Here is a 17,601-nt window from a genome sequence, read left to right as displayed (position 1 = left end):
TGCTCGCTTCAGCTTCTTGTATGGTGGTGGCGCCCAGCAATGTACTCTCAGCCTGTCGTGTTGCAGTCAAAGAGACTGTTACTGAACCCTCCCTTTATCCGGAGTTTACCACTGTAGAACCTCCAGAGGTATCAGTGATATCCACCTATCCATCCTCGTCCTGTCACGGCTATGGAGGCCGTCTGCGAATCCTAGCCTTGTCCTGTCACGACTATGAAGGCCATCTGCGAATCCTCGTCCTGTCACGGCTATGGAGGCCGTCCATGAATCTTTGTCCTGTCCTGTCATGGCTATGGAGGCCGTCCATGAATCCTCGTCCTGTCCTGTCATGGCTATGGAGGCCGTCTATGAATCCTTGTCCTGTCCTGTCATGGCTATGGAGGTCTTATATGAATCCGCGTCCAGTCCTGTCACGGCTATGGATGCTGTCCGTGAACTTCCTGACTGTTCTGTTGTGGTTACAAGGGCCGTCCTGGAACTCCCATCCCTGCCTGGATGTCAATGAAAGCCTTAAATTAACTTTCTGTATGCTCTATTAACCCTGTCATTGCCAAGGAGGTCACTAATGAACAGCCTATTCATCCTGTGTCAGTCAATGAGTTGACTTCTGAACTATCTGTCTGTCCCATTTCTGTCAATGAATCTGATTATGAACTGTCTACCTATCTTGTCTAAGTTAATAACCCGGATTTTGAACCTTGTGTCAGTCCAGTTTCAGTCAGTAAGTTTAATGTTGAACCTTCTGTCTATCCAGCTTCAAACACTGAACGGTCTGCCAATCCAGTGTCAATCAATGCATCCAACTGTGAACTGTCTGTTGGTTTAAATTTTTTCAATCAAATCTGAGTATGAATTGTATGTCTATCCAGATTCAGTCACTGAAATGTCAACCAGTCCAGCTTCAGTTAAGACAACTAATAATGAACTGTCTACTACAGCCTTTGTCAAAGCCCTTGATTGTGAACTATCTGTCACGAATCTGGTCCATGACCTTCCGTCCGACTGCCACAAGAGGTCGCCTCTCCATCATATTGACTCACACCACACATCACACTGGACTGCAATTCCCATCATCCATTGCACTGATTGCACATACACAGCTGAATGCACTGATCACACAGCTGTCACTAATTATATGCTCACCTAAGAGCTATTACACACACACTACATATAACTCACTCAGATGCTGTTCTAGTTGCCGAGTATTGTCTATCGTTTAGCACTCTCCTAGTGTTAGCTACTTACCAAGCCTTTCCGTGTTTGTTTTTGTGTTCAGTCTCCTGTATTGTTCTGTGTTTATCACTCTCCGAGTGTTAGCTGCCTTACGGGCCATTCCTAGACCCATTCCTTAGAAGGGAGAGGTTATTATGTGAGTATAGGAGGGCATAAGTCTAAATGGATGTCCATGACATACGGAGTCCCACAAGGCTCGATTCTTGCATCGCTCTTGTTTAGCCAGTACATGCTCCCACTAAGTCAGATAATGAGGAAATTCTCAAGGTGAATGCATACCTTGTCTCTAGGGGTCAAACAACTAAAAATCAAGTCAAAAACCTTGGTGTGATTCTGGAGATAGATCTTAGTTTTAGTAGTCACGTCAAAGCTCTTCTCAAAAACACAGCAAGAATTAGATGTTTTGTTTCCAGTCAAGATTTGGAGAAACTTGTTCATGCCTTCATCACCAGCAGGGTGGACTATTGTAATGGTCTCCTCACCGGCCTTCCAAAGAAGACCATTAGACAGCTGTAGCTCATCCAGAACGCTGCTGCCAGGATTCTGACTTGAACCAAAAAATCTCAGTATATCACACCAGTCCTCAGGTTCTTGTGTAATGTAACTGGCTTCCAGTTACATTTAGGATTTATTTTAAAGTTATTTTACTCATTTATAAATCACTCAATGGCCTAGGACCTAAATACATTGCAGATATGCTCACTGAATATAAACCGTAACAGACCACTTAGATCATTAGGATCGAGTCAGTTAGAAACACCAAGGGTTCACACAAAACAAGGGGAGTCCGCTTTTAGCTATTATGCCGCCCGCAGTTGGAACCAGCTTCCAGAAGAGATCAGATGTGCTAAAACATTAGCCACATTTAAATCCAAATCTCATCTGTTTAGCTGTGCATTTGTCGAATGAGCACTGTGCTATGTCCGAACTGATTGCACTGTATTTTATGTATAATCTTTTTTTCATCCTTAACTGTTTTAAATTCATTTTAAATACATTTTTAAAAGTTTAAACAGAAGGCTAAAGTAAGTGTTGTGATGGTAAAGAGAATGTGGGCAAAGAAAGAAAGTGTGTTGGTTAATCAGTTGAAAGTAGGACCTCTGAGTTCTATTTGTTTGGTTTATGATGGTCAAAGTAAGTAGGGGGTGAAGTAGTGGAATAGTTAGGTGTTTTGGAAGGTTCTTTCACTTAGTGCGGAAGAGTTTTAATGTTTGTTTTAATTTCCTTGTTTTTATTGCTGTTATTATTATTTTTAATGACTATTTCACTTCCTTTTATGTACAGCACTCTGAATTACCACTGTCTATGAAATGTGCTATATAAGTAAACTTGCCTTGCCTTGTAACAACAAGGAATAAGGGGGGAACAAGCACCACTTTAATTTACAGCCCGCAAATTTTGTATTTACCCTGTAACTACATTGAACAAGGGGGTAACAAGAACCACTTTAACCCTCTGGGTTAATGACCGCGCCGGCATGTTTTGTTGCATTTTGTTTTTGAAAGCCCCTAAATGAACTTAAATTACTCCATAAATTTTAATCGTACAGATAAGAGCAATACATCAGTCGAATATGTAAAAGGCCTACTTTTATTTGTATATACATATAATAACAACAAAATTTTGTGCTTTTAAAAATAAAGAAAACAAACAGAGTGTGCTGTCTGCCGCCTTGGTCTGCGTGATCTTCATTGTAGCAAATTAGCTCAAAAGGGAATTGTATATAAATAATTACAATTAATTATGATTAACTACAATTATTTATATTGGCTGACAGTAATAACTGTAGCAGAATTAAATTGCCATCAACTGATCTGTTCGTCCAGGGAACATTCAGTGTAAGTTCATATCAACTCTAAGAAAGGATATTTCCTTGGCCACAGAAAATACTTTCCTATTAATGCATTAGAGCATGTAGCGAGGGTCAAAATCGTAAAGAGACATTACTTTGCAAGGTAGAACCAGAAACTCACGTTATTTGTGCACACAACTTTTATTTACTAAACGCTAACACACATAACTAATCTAAATAAATAAACATACAGTCACGCGTACATACAAAGGGGAGCTAAAGTGGATAAATGAATCCATTAGAGAAATCAGAGAATGCAGTTATGGAAAGAGTCAGTTAACCACCTCAGAAAAAACATCAGTGCCGTTTATAACGGGGTCTATAACATATAATAAACCTCTGTTTCGGATCTTTGGTTGAATGGAAAGTCAAGGCTGCAAGGCCTGGCGCAAAACTTAAGGGTCCAGAAGAGTTCTAGCTCACATCCTCATCTTCTCAGAATCAAATAGATCAGCAGACTGCCGGGCATCACTGGTGTGAGAGCTTTATCTGCTATAGAGGTCACACCTCTGGGGTGCCAAAGAGCCAATGGTATCTTAAACTTTTGGAGGGAAAGTTTACAACCCTTTGTCTCTGAACATGGTCATTTGCATAGGAAATTTGTCTGGGGTTAAGGCACAAACTACTAAAAATTCTTACGACATTAATATGTTGCATAGGTATCAACATGTAATATTCGCTCTCAATTAGATCATCCGAAGATGAATTGATAGAGACCAAACATGGTATAAGTGAGGTGATATTAAATATCAATAAAACATAAAATGTTTACATGTTTGTATTCTGTAGGGTAAACACAATTTGTGCACTGTTCATATTTACATTTTTGTTTTAAAATAAAAAAATTAATTGAGTTTGAGAGATTGCATTTGTAACCAAATATGCATGTTCCCACCATACTTCAGAGAGGTATCATGGCATATAATTGCAACAATATAACATTTTAATACAAATAAAGTGGTTATATTGTGAATATAGATTTTATTTAACAAAAATAATAATTTTCAAAATAATAATTTTATTTTACAATTGTATTAAATTGTTTTAAAAATTTACATTTAAGTAAACTTGCCTTGCCTTGTAACAACAAGGAATAAGGGGGGAACAAGCACCACTTTAATTTACAGCCCGCAAATTTTGTATTTACCCTGTAACTACATTGAACAAGGGGGTAACAAGAACCACTTTAACCCTCTGGGTTAATGACCGCGCCGGCATGTTTTGTTGCATTTTGTTTTTGAAAGCCCCTAAATGAACTTAAATTACTCCATAAATTTTAATCGTACAGATAAGAGCAATACATCAGTCGAATATGTAAAAGGCCTACTTTTATTTGTATATACATATAATAACAACAAAATTTTGTGCTTTTAAAAATAAAGAAAACAAACAGAGTGTGCTGTCTGCCGCCTTGGTCTGCGTGATCTTCATTGTAGCAAATTAGCTCAAAAGGGAATTGTATATAAATAATTACAATTAATTATGATTAACTACAATTATTTATATTGGCTGACAGTAATAACTGTAGCAGAATTAAATTGCCATCAACTGATCTGTTCGTCCAGGGAACATTCAGTGTAAGTTCATATCAACTCTAAGAAAGGATATTTCCTTGGCCACAGAAAATACTTTCCTATTAATGCATTAGAGCATGTAGCGAGGGTCAAAATCGTAAAGAGACATTACTTTGCAAGGTAGAACCAGAAACTCACGTTATTTGTGCACAGAACTTTTATTTACTAAACGCTAACACACATAACTAATCTAAATAAATAAACATACAGTCACGCGTACATACAAAGGGGAGCTAAAGTGGATAAATGAATCCATTAGAGAAACCAGAGAATGCAGTTATGGAAAGAGTCAGTTAACCACCTCAGAAAAAACATCAGTGCCGTTTATAACGGGGTCTATAACATATAATAAACCTCTGTTTCGGATCTTTGGTTGAATGGAAAGTCAAGGCTGCAAGGCCTGGCGCAAAATTTAAGGGTCCAGAAGAGTTCTAGCTCACATCCTCATCTTCTCAGAATCTAATAGATCAGCAGACTGCCGGGGCATCACTGGTGTGAGAGCTTTATCTGCTATAGAGGTCACACCTCTGGGGTGCCAAAGAGCCAATGGTATCTTAAACTTTTGGAGGGAAAGTTTACAACCCTTTGTCTCTGAACATGGTCATTTGCATAGGAAATTTGTCTGGGGTTAAGGCACAAACTACTAAAAATTCTTACGACATTAATATGTTGCATAGGTATCAACATGTAATATTCGCTCTCAATTAGATCATCCGAAGACGAATTGATAGAGACCAAACATGGTATAAGTGAGGTGATATTAAATATCAATAAAACATAAAATGTTTGCATGTTTGTATTCTGTAGGGTAAACACAATTTGTGCACTGTTCATATTTACATTTTTGTTTTAAAATAAAAAATTTAATTGAGTTTGAGAGATTGCATTTGTAACCAAATATGCATGTTCCCACCATACTTCAGAGAGGTATCATGGCATATAATTGCAACAATACAACATTTTAATACAAATAAAGTGGTTATATTGTGAATATAGATTTTATTTAACAAAAATAATAATTTTCAAAATAATAATTTTATTTTACAATTGTATTAAATTGTTTTAAAAATTTACCTATTTTGTTATATTTAATAATAAAAAAGTTGTGTCCTCCAAAATCATGTCTGTGGTGGTGTTACAACAATGGATATCGCCCCTTTAAGAAAAGGGGAAATTCTATTTGGTAGTAGTCTTCCTGTGTGTGAAGGTCATTGCAGGTGCTGGTTGATCTAAGGGGTGCATGCCGAGTACATTCTTTCTTATTCATTTTCTTAAAGTTAGCTAAATATGACAATTTCATATGTCACACTTTATTAGTGTCTGTGGTGTTATGTTGATAACTTGCAGATCTGACATATTTTAATCACAATTTTGATAAATACATAATATTTCCAAAATGTCCCCTGATCTTGAAATTGTCATGATGGCAGCCTCGAATTTAGAAAAGTCTGGATTTAGGCTGATTTGTCTGTGGTGTTATTGTCTGTGTGGTGTTACTGTATTTCCTGGTAACACCACAGACTCAATAGTAACAATATGAAGTCTGTGGTGTCACTTCAAAATGTATCTGAAATGTCTTTCCTTCAGAGCCATTTAATCTTAGAATTTAATGTTTTTAGACCGTAAAGTGGTTTTAATCTTTTAGAATAAAGACTATAAAGGTACCACAGACCATGTTTCCTGTCTTTTTTGATGTACATCTAAAAAAAAAAAAAAAACTATTCACGTTTGGTGTAAATAGGGGCCAAGATGAGCAATTAAACATTTCTTTTAAAAACTGAAATTTAAATTATCAATGAAACTGAATCCTTAAATAAAATGCATTTATTATTACCTAAAGTTGCATATCCCTGCTCATTTTAGAACAAACCAAAATTTTACTTGAAATATTGGTAACACCATTGTGTCATGATACAACACAAGGGAAGTGAGGAGACGAGAGGAAAGCTTCAAAATAAAAGTCTTTAATTAAATCCAAAAAGGGTAACACAAGGCAGGGAACACAAGACAGGCAGAGACTTACAAGAAACAGGACATCGGTAGGGAGCTCAGGAGGCCATGGCGGAGGTGGGAGCTCTGGAAGCCATGGTAGGCGGTCTTCATGGCCGTGGCTTCATCCTTTGCCCTGGCCTCTACGACCGGATCGTCTTAGCCCCCCAAAAAATATATAACTTGGGGAGAAATTAGGGCTAAACTCAGAAACAGGAGCCCTCCATGGGCTAAACTCAGGAACAGTAGCCCTCCTTGGGCTAAACTCAGGAACAGAGCTATCCACAGGAACAGGAGTCCACTTTGGGCGAGGCTCAGAATCTGAGGCCCTCTCTAGGCCTGAAGAGAGTACCACAGTCCTCCTTGGGCTGGACGTGGTGTCAGGGGCCCTCTCAGGGTTTACTCAGGAACCGCTTCTATTTCAGCAACAGGAGAAGCCTTGGGAAGGCTTGAAAATGGCCTCCGTGGCCATAACTAGAGGAGCTGCCTGCCCCAGATGAGTCTCCATGGACAAGACAAGACAAATTAAAAATGTTCCTGTGGACAATACTTTAGGAGACTTGACTCTGGTCAGGGGCCGGAGCCTGCATTGGACTCTTAGTCAGGGGCTGGAGCCTGCACTGGACTCATGGTCAGGACACTGGAGCGAATTTGGGAGCTGAAGTGAGCCACAGCCAGTGGGCTTGACGTCGGAGCGGCCGGCGAGCATGAGCGAGCGGTGGCCCACAAACTTGACTTTGGAGCGGCTGGCGAACTTGACTGATGAGCTGCCAGTGGGCTTGGGTTATGCTGAGGCCGACGGGCTGAACAGATGAACGGCTGGCTGACTGAGGATCGGCTGGCAAGCTTGAGTGAGCCGCGACGGCAGGCTTGACTGATGACAGGCCGATGAACTTGACTGACAAACGGCCAGCGGGCTTGGGCCGGCTGGCTGAACAGAAGAACGGCCGGCGAACTTGACTTACAAGCAGCCAGCGGACTCGCAGCACTTGCGGTGATACCGCCAAACTCCCATGCTTTAACATCGGGCTATGGTGGAAGGACGAGCGGTGACTTCCATGCCGTGGGGGACAAAACAGGTAACCAAAAAAAAATTCAGAAAACAAAAACGAGGAAAATGGCCGCCGCTTACAGTTTGGTCCAGTATTCTGTCCCAATACAACACAAGGGAAGCAAGGAGACGAGAGGTAAGCTTCAAAATAACAGTCTTTAATTAAATCCAAAAAGGGTAACACAAGGCAGGGAACACAAGACAGGCAGAGACTCACAAGAAACAGGACATCGACGTTAATACCATACATTAGACTCAGGGAAACACAGGGCTTATAAACACACACTAAACGAGACAATTAAACAAACACAGGTGGGACATAATTAACTTATAATGAAACAATAAAGACAGGAACAGGAACCAAACCAAATATGGGCATACAAGAGCTGAAACTAGGTTAAGGGGAGCACGAGACAGAAAACCACAAGACAAGACAGGACACAGGTATGACACATTGACCATTCACCATTAAGTGGTTGTGTCACCAGTGTTTGATTAAAATTATTTAAAAATCAAAATGTTCTTAAGCTTCTGTTTTAATGGATATAGCATATTAAATGAATTTGAAATACATAGCAATACATTTTATAAAAACAAACAAACAAAAAAAATCTACCTCTCATTTGCCACCCCAATTGAAGGATGACCCAAACGTCATGATAGATTTGGCATCTGATAGGAAATGTCCTATAGACATATTGCAGATGAGCAAACACTCTAAAAAATATGTTTTCCAGATGTAAATGCAGATGTCAAATAGACGTCTCCAAGATGCATGTGTGCTATCAGGGATTAGTTAATTCCTAGTTAATTTAGTAATTAGTCCCTCATTTCCTTGTGTATTTAAGATCCTGTCTCTTCAGTTTGAGTTTGTTGGGTCTTGCCAATACCTTGTGTGTCACTAGCCAGCTCTGTCTTTATTATTAAAGTCACATGACACTGAACAGACAACCTAATCATTTATCAGTTTTAGGAAAGGTTGAGTGAGTCTTGGAGTATGTCTGTCTCAAAGAGTTTGAGCAATGATTGGTCTATGTAAGGGTCTTTTATCTCCCCTTCTGGTCACACCCCTTTTTTTGGTGGACTGACCAATGCAGAGGTGTGAATTCTGAGAGGAAAACGGTTTCCTTGTCACGGCTTCCCGACACATTTATTTGCATGTTTATTGTGGTCTGAAGGATTTGTATAATATTTAACCAAAGTGTGGTAAAATAGTATGGTGCATGTTATGGTGATATACTATAACCATTAATCCGGGAATCAGAAGATACCTGATTTTGATACCCGACATGCGAGGATTTGGAAAACATTAAGGCAGTGATACATTCATGTGTCTAGATCCAAGCATTTGGAGCTTCACTACATTACTACAGAGTTGTATTACTTTATAGACAAGTTATTTATAGACAATACAACATTTTGTACGGATTTTAAAAGGCATTATTAAGATTTATATTTTTGTTACATATCCTGTTTTACTCTGTAATACGTATTAATTAAATGGTTTGTTTAAACTGTTTAATGTTGAATTTTTCTTTGTATGTGGTTTTCAGTTGCCAGACTGATGACACTCTTCTAATAACACGGCAGTCAACTCAAGATGACTTGGATGCCTTGGACCTTACAGAACTTGATGTTGCCCAGTTCTGCCAAACCAGAGATGTCCTGACAGAGTAAACATCACAGATTTTCATTTTTTCACTAACACAAAAATTACCACTTCTTGTGCCTTCTTTAATTCTTGCTTCTTATCATTTTAACACATGTACTGTATAATAACAGTTTATATAATTAAACTGTTAATTAAACTGGGTATTATTATACCCAAATTTCTGATTTTTTTTTCTTCAGAAGAAATCCTGATGAAAATAAAGTGCTGAAAGATCATGTTGATAGATTTGAAAAGGTGAAAGATGGATGCACAAATGAAGAAAATACACCAAACTTTGTGCTGCCAGAATTTCCAGGAATGAATGATCTGCACAACACAAACAATGAGGAGTTTCAAGAGTCCAGAATGCTCAGTAAAGAGACCAGAGCATTTACTGCCAGTGAACTGCTGCTTAACAAGTGAGATACACATACATGCATGATTGTATTTCCACTGTCATGTTTTTTTGTTTTTTTTAAGTACTTTTTGCAATTAGACTTTATCCATAAGGGTCAACAGGCTGCTCTTTGGCTAGACTGTTTGTTCTGTAAGGTGCTTTCAGATGAATCAGTTCCACTAATATTTCACAACATTTCACCTTTCTGAACCTTATGTTTTGTGATGTTTAAATTACCGGAGGCACATGTCAATGTTCTTGCTAATGATACTACTTACATACGCTTTACTATACAACTACAAATACATACTCAACTTCACACATTCTGTCTCACAGTCAGGTAACTTTTAAACACTTGCATGCTTATGTGTGTGCGCTCCTTAAATGAATAATTCTTTCATTATTGACTCACCCTCATGCTATCACAGATATGTGAACAGTTACTTTAAGGGAAAGGGAAGTGTGTGGCCAAGTATGGTGACCCATACTCGGAATTTGTGCTCTGCATTTAACCCATCCAAGTGTACAGTAGTGAACATACATCCAGAGCAGTGGGCAGCCATTGGGGAGCAGTTGGGGATTCGGTGCCTTGCTCAAGGCGCTCACCTCAGTCATGGTATTGAGGGTGGAGAGAGTGTTGGTTATTCACTCCCCCCACCAACAATCCCTGCCAGACCTGAGACTCGAACCCATGACCTTTGGGTTACAAGTCCAACTCTCTATCCACTAGGCCACGACTGCCCCAGCAGCATGGACAGAGAGAGATATATTCCCTGTCACTCAATGATGCAAAAAAAAGCATTAATTGGGCAATGACCAGAACCCTCATTAAACTGTATGAAGAACAATCGCCTGAGTGGGGATAGATGCCATTTTAATACATGAAGCCATCTCTATTAGCGTAAAGTCATATCAATGACCAAAGATAACAACTCTCCCAGTCTGTTAGTGGGGGAAGAAAATAAAGAACAAAAAATAAATCAGAATTTCAAATCACATTATTTATAGACCACACAAGACACAGACTTGAGAGCCACCAGGGAAACAACAGTGCTGAAAACTTGCTGGTGTTCAGGGTTGCTTGAAAATTACAAACAGGTGTGTTGAAGCAAGTTTGGAACTGAAGTCTGGGTGTCCAATCCTGCTTGTAGAGATCTACATTCCTGCAGACTTCAGTTCCAAACTTGCTTTGTGTGTGTGTGTGTGTGTGTGTGTGTGTGTGTGCCTGTACAATTATATGAATAAATACAGAGAAACAGGAAATACATTCATACTCAAGGATAGAGTGAGATAGAAAAAAAGCATTTTCTGTGATTGGGGTGTTAAAATTTGCAGGTGCCCTTTACCCATTCATTAACTGAAATCAATCCAAAAAATAAATAAATTAAATAACTTTAAAAAAGTGTGTCTGAAAGATACATTTCTCAGAAGTTTCACAGCCCATTAGTTCACTTACTGTTTTACAGTCCATAGTTCACATTTCTTTTTTCACTTCTTTCATGCAGAATATTTGATATTCCGGAGATTGAGGAATCTGAGAGATTCTACTCTTCATTGCCTTGTGCTGTGCGTCTCATCTTTGCTCTCTACAATTTGATGGAGTCTCAGTCAGAGATGTTCTGTTACTTTGTGATTATCTTAAATCACATGGTGTCTGCCTCTCTACTAACAATCTTCCTGCCCATCCTCATCTTCCTGTGGGCTATGTTGTCAGTGCCACGGCCAACCAAACGCTTCTGGATGACAGCTATTATCTACACACAGGTCAGCATTTACATTGTATATATACCCTTTTACCTAAATCCATTACTTCAGACTTATGTGCCCTCTAGAAGCCTGCGTTCTGCAAGTGATCGTCGCTTTATTGTGCCATCCCAAAGAGGCACACAATCACTTTCACAGACTTTTAAATTAAATGTTTCCTCCTGTTGGAACGACCTGCCCAACTCAATCCGAGCAGCTGAATCCTTAGCCATCTTCAAGGATCGGCTAAAAATCTTTAAATCTTTATTTGACTAACTCTAGCAATCTCTGTTCTAATTCTATTCTTTAAAAAAAATACTTTTAGATTTGTGCTCTATTCATTTACTAACTGCTTGTTTTCTGTAAAAAAAAAAAACCCAAACCTAACACTAGCTTCTCTATTCTCTTTCTATTCTACCTATTCCTTTTCTTTTTGTTTATAATAGAATTAACAAAAGCAAAATAGGCCTTTAACACTAGCTTGCTCTATTATTTTTCTATTCTATCTGTTATTTTTTATTTATTATATAATGCTACGTGTACTACATTAAGCTAATTGAGACGATATAGAACTTGCGTATCATTGCTCTTTTGTTGATTCTGAATTGCTTCCATTTTCCTCATTTGTAAGTCACTTTGGATAAAAGCGTCTGCTAAATGACAAAATGTATGTATGTGGTGTGTGTGTATATATATATATATAAATATATAATGTGTATATATATATATAAATATATAATGTATATATATATATATATATATATATATATATATATATATATATATATATATATATATATATCACTGTTTCTTGAGATAAGGGACAAAAGTACTTTTGAAAAGTGACAAACAAAAAATCCATACTACATTCATTTGAATTGGATATCTTCATAAACACGGGTCTCATCTATCATACCATGAAAAGGAACAGGTTTTTTATTTAACCACTTTTTAAAAAAAATTACATTTACTCACTTAGTAACTTGACTTTTGTCAACTCCGTCCGTCTTTGATCAATTCAACAACACTGTAAAGTCTTTAAGTGTGTAGAAATGGTGTGCCTTAGCAAGGTTAAGTGATAAATTGCATTGTATACACTTTTAATATTATTTAATATTGTTTTGGAATTAGCCATTTTAAATTACCGTCATTTAGTTTACAAATTTTTTCATTTTTAATATATACAATCAATGGTTTTGTGCACACAAGACACTGATAAATGTAGATAAGTTGGTGTTTAAATGCATGAACACACTCAATTGAACAAATGAAACATACATTTTTTTATAAAAATGAAAAACCTCCATCTTACGGTGTTGACGCATAACTAACGGTGTTGACACACAATTGACGGTGTTGACAAACTAATCGAGAATTAAACTGAACAAAGATACTTACCTAGTTTTAACATGGAAAAGGGAGAGAGTATCAAGGGAAAGGGTATCAAACTTCAAACAAAGAGTACCTGGTGACAGGATCTTTAAGGCACACATGAAAATCACATTGGGCGGTCTATGTCCAGCATTGTAGTATTGGAACGTCATCTGTGGCTCACGCTGACAGAGATGGAGGCGGATAAGGTCCCCTTCCTCGATGCTCCAGTTTCAGCCAACAGCCTGTTCGGGACGGATAGACTCGGTGCAGATGACAGCAACTGTCTCAGCGGAACGAGCCATGACTATTCAGCGCCATGCGGTCTCCTTCAAGGAAGGGACCGTCCACTCGCTCAAGGCTTTCCAGAGAATGCTGGGCCTTATGGCAGCGGCTTCGCCAGTGCTTCGTTTGGGTCTGCTTCACATGCGTCCCATACAATTCTGGCTGAAGCAGAGGGTTCCATTTTCAGCTTGGCGTCACGGTCGCCATCGCATAGCGGTGACTCGGGCCTGTGTATCAGCCCTGAGCTGTTGGAGGGACCCTTTCTGGCTGAAGCGAGGTGTGATCTTAGACACGGCGCACAGAAGGAAAGTTGTCACGACAGACGCTTCCAACAAGGGTTGGGGAGCGCTGTGCGAGGGCAAACCGACCTTCGGTCTTTGGTCTGAGGAGGAAGCGGGTCTGCACATCAACTACCTAGAAATGCTAGCAGTGTGCCGTGCCTGTCAATTCTTCCTGCGGGACATAAGGGGACACCACGTTCTAGTACGATCAGTTATCTCTTTGCCTCCGAAGACAACTCTCACTGCCCAATCTATTTTATGAGGAGCACGGATGCCCAGTCTTCCGCTCTACGCGTTCCCTCCAATCGCTCTGCTACCTCAGGTACTCAGACAAGTCAGGGAACAACGGCACAGGCTTCTCCTAATAGCCCCCTTCTGGAGGAACTAGCCGTGGGTGTCAGAACTTTTCCAGCTGCTGGAAGCAGCCCCGTGGCCCATTCCCTTGAGACGGGACCTCCTCTCTCAAGCGAACAGCATGCTGTGGCATCTATGGCCCGAGTTATGGGCCCTGCATGTGTGGCCGCTCAACGGGAGCCTTTTGTCCTCCCAGAGCGTTTCTTAAGCACTTTGGCAGAAGCTAGAGCCCCGTCTACTAGACACCTCTATGCTCTGAAATGGTCTGTTTTCTCGGCTTGGTGACAAGACTGTGATTTGGATCCAGTCACCTCTGAGGTTCCAGTGGTTCTCTCGTTTCTGCAGGGGCTGCTGGTGCGGTGGTCCAATTTATACGAGGCGCCAGGAGGTTGAACCCTCCTCGCCCTTGTACAGTTCCACTTTGGGACTTACCAACCGTGCTGAGGGCCTTGAGAGGCCCCCCGTTTGAACCACTGCAATCTGCGAGCCTGAGATAGCTCTCGTTTAAAACCGCCCTGCTGTTGGCACTGGCATCGGTTAAGCGGGTAGGAGACTTACAGGCCTTTTCTGTCAACCCTGCTTGCCTGGAATTCGGGCCTAACAACTCCAAGGTCGTCCTGAAACCAAGGCTGGGTTATGTACCAAAGGTGCTCTCCACTTCGTTCAGAGCCCAGGTCATAGCGCTTTCCGCGCTTCCCCCCCTCGATGGACGACCAGGAATTGTTCCTGCTCTGCCCCGTCAGGGCCCTAAGGGTATACATCGAGCGTTCTGCCTCGTTCAGGAGATCAGAACAGCTTTTTGTCAGCTTCGGTAACCGCGCTAAAGGTCACCCTGTTATGAAGCAAAGTATCTCCAGGTGGATAGTGGATGCTATCACCCTAGCATACTCCTCCATGGGCTTGCAGTGCCCCATTGGAGTCAGAGCCCATTCCACCAGAGGCATCGCCTCTTCCTGGGCATGGTCCAGCGGGGTGTCCATTTCAGAAATTTGTGAGGCGGCCGGCTGGTCCTCGCCGTCCACATTTATGAGGTTTTACAACCTGGACGTCCCCCGCCTTGCAGGCCAGGGTCCTTTCTGCTTAAAATTCGCCGTTCCGGCTAGATAAGCTATCTCTGGGATTCCTTGACCATTTCTGCTCAAGGCCCTCCTTCTCTTGGAAGATCCATATTATGGGCACTAAGTGTCTACTTCGGGACGACACCCAGGCCATGGTTGACCCGGTGGCTCAGCCTGTGCTTGGTGTAATTTTAACTCCCCTGGGCCCTCCCATGGGAGTCATGTTTGAGTCGTTCCCTATCATAGCACGGCGGGATTGTATTGGTTCCCATACAGCGTATTACGACGCAGTACGAGTGAAATATCGACAGGGAACATACTCGTTTACTAATGTAACCTCAGTTCCCTGAGATATGGGAACAAGTACTGCATTCCTGGCCGTGCTATGAGCTGCACGCCTCAGTCGCTTCTTTCGAAGAAATCTGAGTTGCGGCGGTGAAGCGGCCGCTTATATAGCCAGAAGCCCCCCCATTTTGGCGGGCTGCATAGCCATAGGCTTGCTCATCGCCGCCACCGTGCCACTGGTTTGTTTTTATCGCACTGCACGAACCAATGGACGTGTAGTTTCACTGCGTGATTGAAAAGGCTTCAGTGAAGAGGAAAAAAAGAGTTTTTATGTGACTGGTCCAGAGGACTTTCTGGTGGGGTGTCTATTTAATTTAGCCGTCTACATTTACATTTACATTTATTCATTTAGCTGACGCTTTTATCCAAAGCGACTTACAATTGCTATATATGTCAGAGGTCGCACGCCTCTGGAGCAACTAGGGGTTAAGTGTCTTGCTCAGGGACACATTGGTGTCTCACAGTGGATTCGAACCCGGGTCTCTCACACCAAAGGCATGTGTCTTATCCACCGCGCCATCACCACCACCGTCTATTCTGCATAGCTCTGGACCTTTTCTTTGCTTTCCTCCAATACTTTCTGCGGTGCCTCTTTGCTCTTGGTCCTAATTCTCCTATTTGTTTTACTGTTTTGTTTTGGACCCTGTCCTTCCATCTCTGTCTCTCATTTTCTAACTGGTCTCTTCTGCTTTCTGGGTCACTGTTAATTCTTTCTCTCATTTTTCTCTGGTACTCTCTGTTTCTTTTTCTTTGCTCCTCCACTGACAGTTTTGGTCTAGCCATGTCTGCCTACAGTACAGATAAAATATATTAAGATATTTTAAATATCTTAATATATTTTAAATATATTAAGATATTTTAAGTCAATCAACATGTATACTTAGATCATATTATCATGTTATGTAGTTGTTGTACATTACTATGTGAGATTATATGAGTATTTTGGAGCACTTTTCCACTCCGTCAGCTTACAGGTCAACACCGTCAGACAAAATATCTCACGGAGTTGACGTCTGACGGAGTTGACAAAACAACATGTTTTTCAACTTAATCATGTCTAATAGATGGTAGCCATTTTGATTTTCCTCAGTTGCCAGCTGCCACTAAACTAAACCAAAATACCAACTTTTATTTCAAAATTCTTGATTAAAATCATCCCTACTTTGAAGACAGTGTTGACACATAAAAGCTGTGACCACAGGGATTTCAACTTGTTTGCTGAATATTTAAAAAAAATGTAAACATACGAGACCATGTGTTGGACTGCTGCATCCATCAACAGAAAGAAGTCAAAGGGGGTCCTCAGGGTTAAAGCTGACCAAAATATGCCTGATTTATTTCAAATTTGAAAAATATCTGACGGAGTTGACATGAATTGATGACAGATTTTGAAAGGCTGTTGTTAATGTATAAAATAATTCAATGTTCACTTTAAGTATTTTGTGATATTTTATTAAGCCATCCAATTAACCTCATATTCATATTTGTGCATTTTGGGCATTTTAAAACCCTTTTTCTTTGCAGTTTGATACTATGACCTCTACAGAGGACGAGTTCATTTGCATGGGCTTTCATAGTACAGTGCCGGTATTTTATAAAATTACTATTAAATAATATAAATATATACAAAACTAAGGGTCTAAACATACACAAGTCTTTCATATCCAACTTTTAAAGCCTTTTTAAATTAAACAATTTATTGTTTTTTAAGGCAAATTGTAACATTTTGATGGGGGACATGTTTTGTCCCTTATTTCAAGAATCAGTGATATATATATATATATATATACACACACACACAAAGTCATTCCAAAAATATCGGCACCCTTGGTAAATATGATCAAAGAAGGCTGTGAAAATTAATCTGCATTGTTAATCCTTTTGACCTTTTCTTTAAAAAAAAAATCACAAAAAATCTAACCTTTCATTGGATAATAAGAATCTAAAATAGGGGGAAATATAATTATGAAATAAATGTTTTTCTCTAATACACGTTGGCCACAATTAACGGCACCCTTTTATTCAATACGTTTTGAAACATCCATTTGCCAGTTTAACAGCTCTAAATTTTCTCCTATAATGCCTAATGAGGTTAGAGAACACCTGACAAGAAATCAGAATCCAGAACCACTCCAGACCCTTTAGATTCCCAGCTTCATGTTGGTGCTTCTTCTCTTCAGTTCAGCCCACTCGTTTTCTATAGGGTTCAGGTCAGAGGACTGGAATGGCCATAGCAGAAGCTTGGTTTTGTGCTCAGTGACCCATTTTTGTGTTGTTTTTGAGGTTTGTGTTTGGATTATTGTACGGTTGTAACATCCAAACATGGCCCATTATACGATTTCTAACAGAGTCAGTCACATTTTTTATCTGTTGGTATTTGATAGAATCCATGATGTCTAAACAAGATGTCCAGGACC

At 40.0% G+C, this 17,601-nt stretch overlaps 1 protein-coding gene across 1 annotated transcript in view; it reads left to right on the top strand.

The window, feature by feature from the left end:
• Positions 1-17,601, top strand: part of LOC306875608 (piezo-type mechanosensitive ion channel component 2) — a gene marked incomplete at both ends in the record, with an annotated part of 550,584 nt that overhangs the window by 362,510 nt on the left and 170,473 nt on the right. The window contains 3 exon segments of the mRNA XM_079426295.1: positions 9,253-9,372; positions 9,551-9,769; positions 11,253-11,511. Of these exon segments, the coding sequence (XP_079282421.1) occupies positions 9,253-9,372; positions 9,551-9,769; positions 11,253-11,511 (598 nt within the window).

The sequence above is a fragment of the Barbus barbus genome (assembly GCF_936440315.1).
Source record: "Barbus barbus genome assembly, chromosome: 10".
Classification (NCBI taxonomy): domain Eukaryota; kingdom Metazoa; phylum Chordata; class Actinopteri; order Cypriniformes; family Cyprinidae; genus Barbus; species Barbus barbus.
The sequence above is the reverse complement of the archived record's forward strand: the minus strand, read 5'-3'. Positions and strand labels throughout refer to the sequence as shown.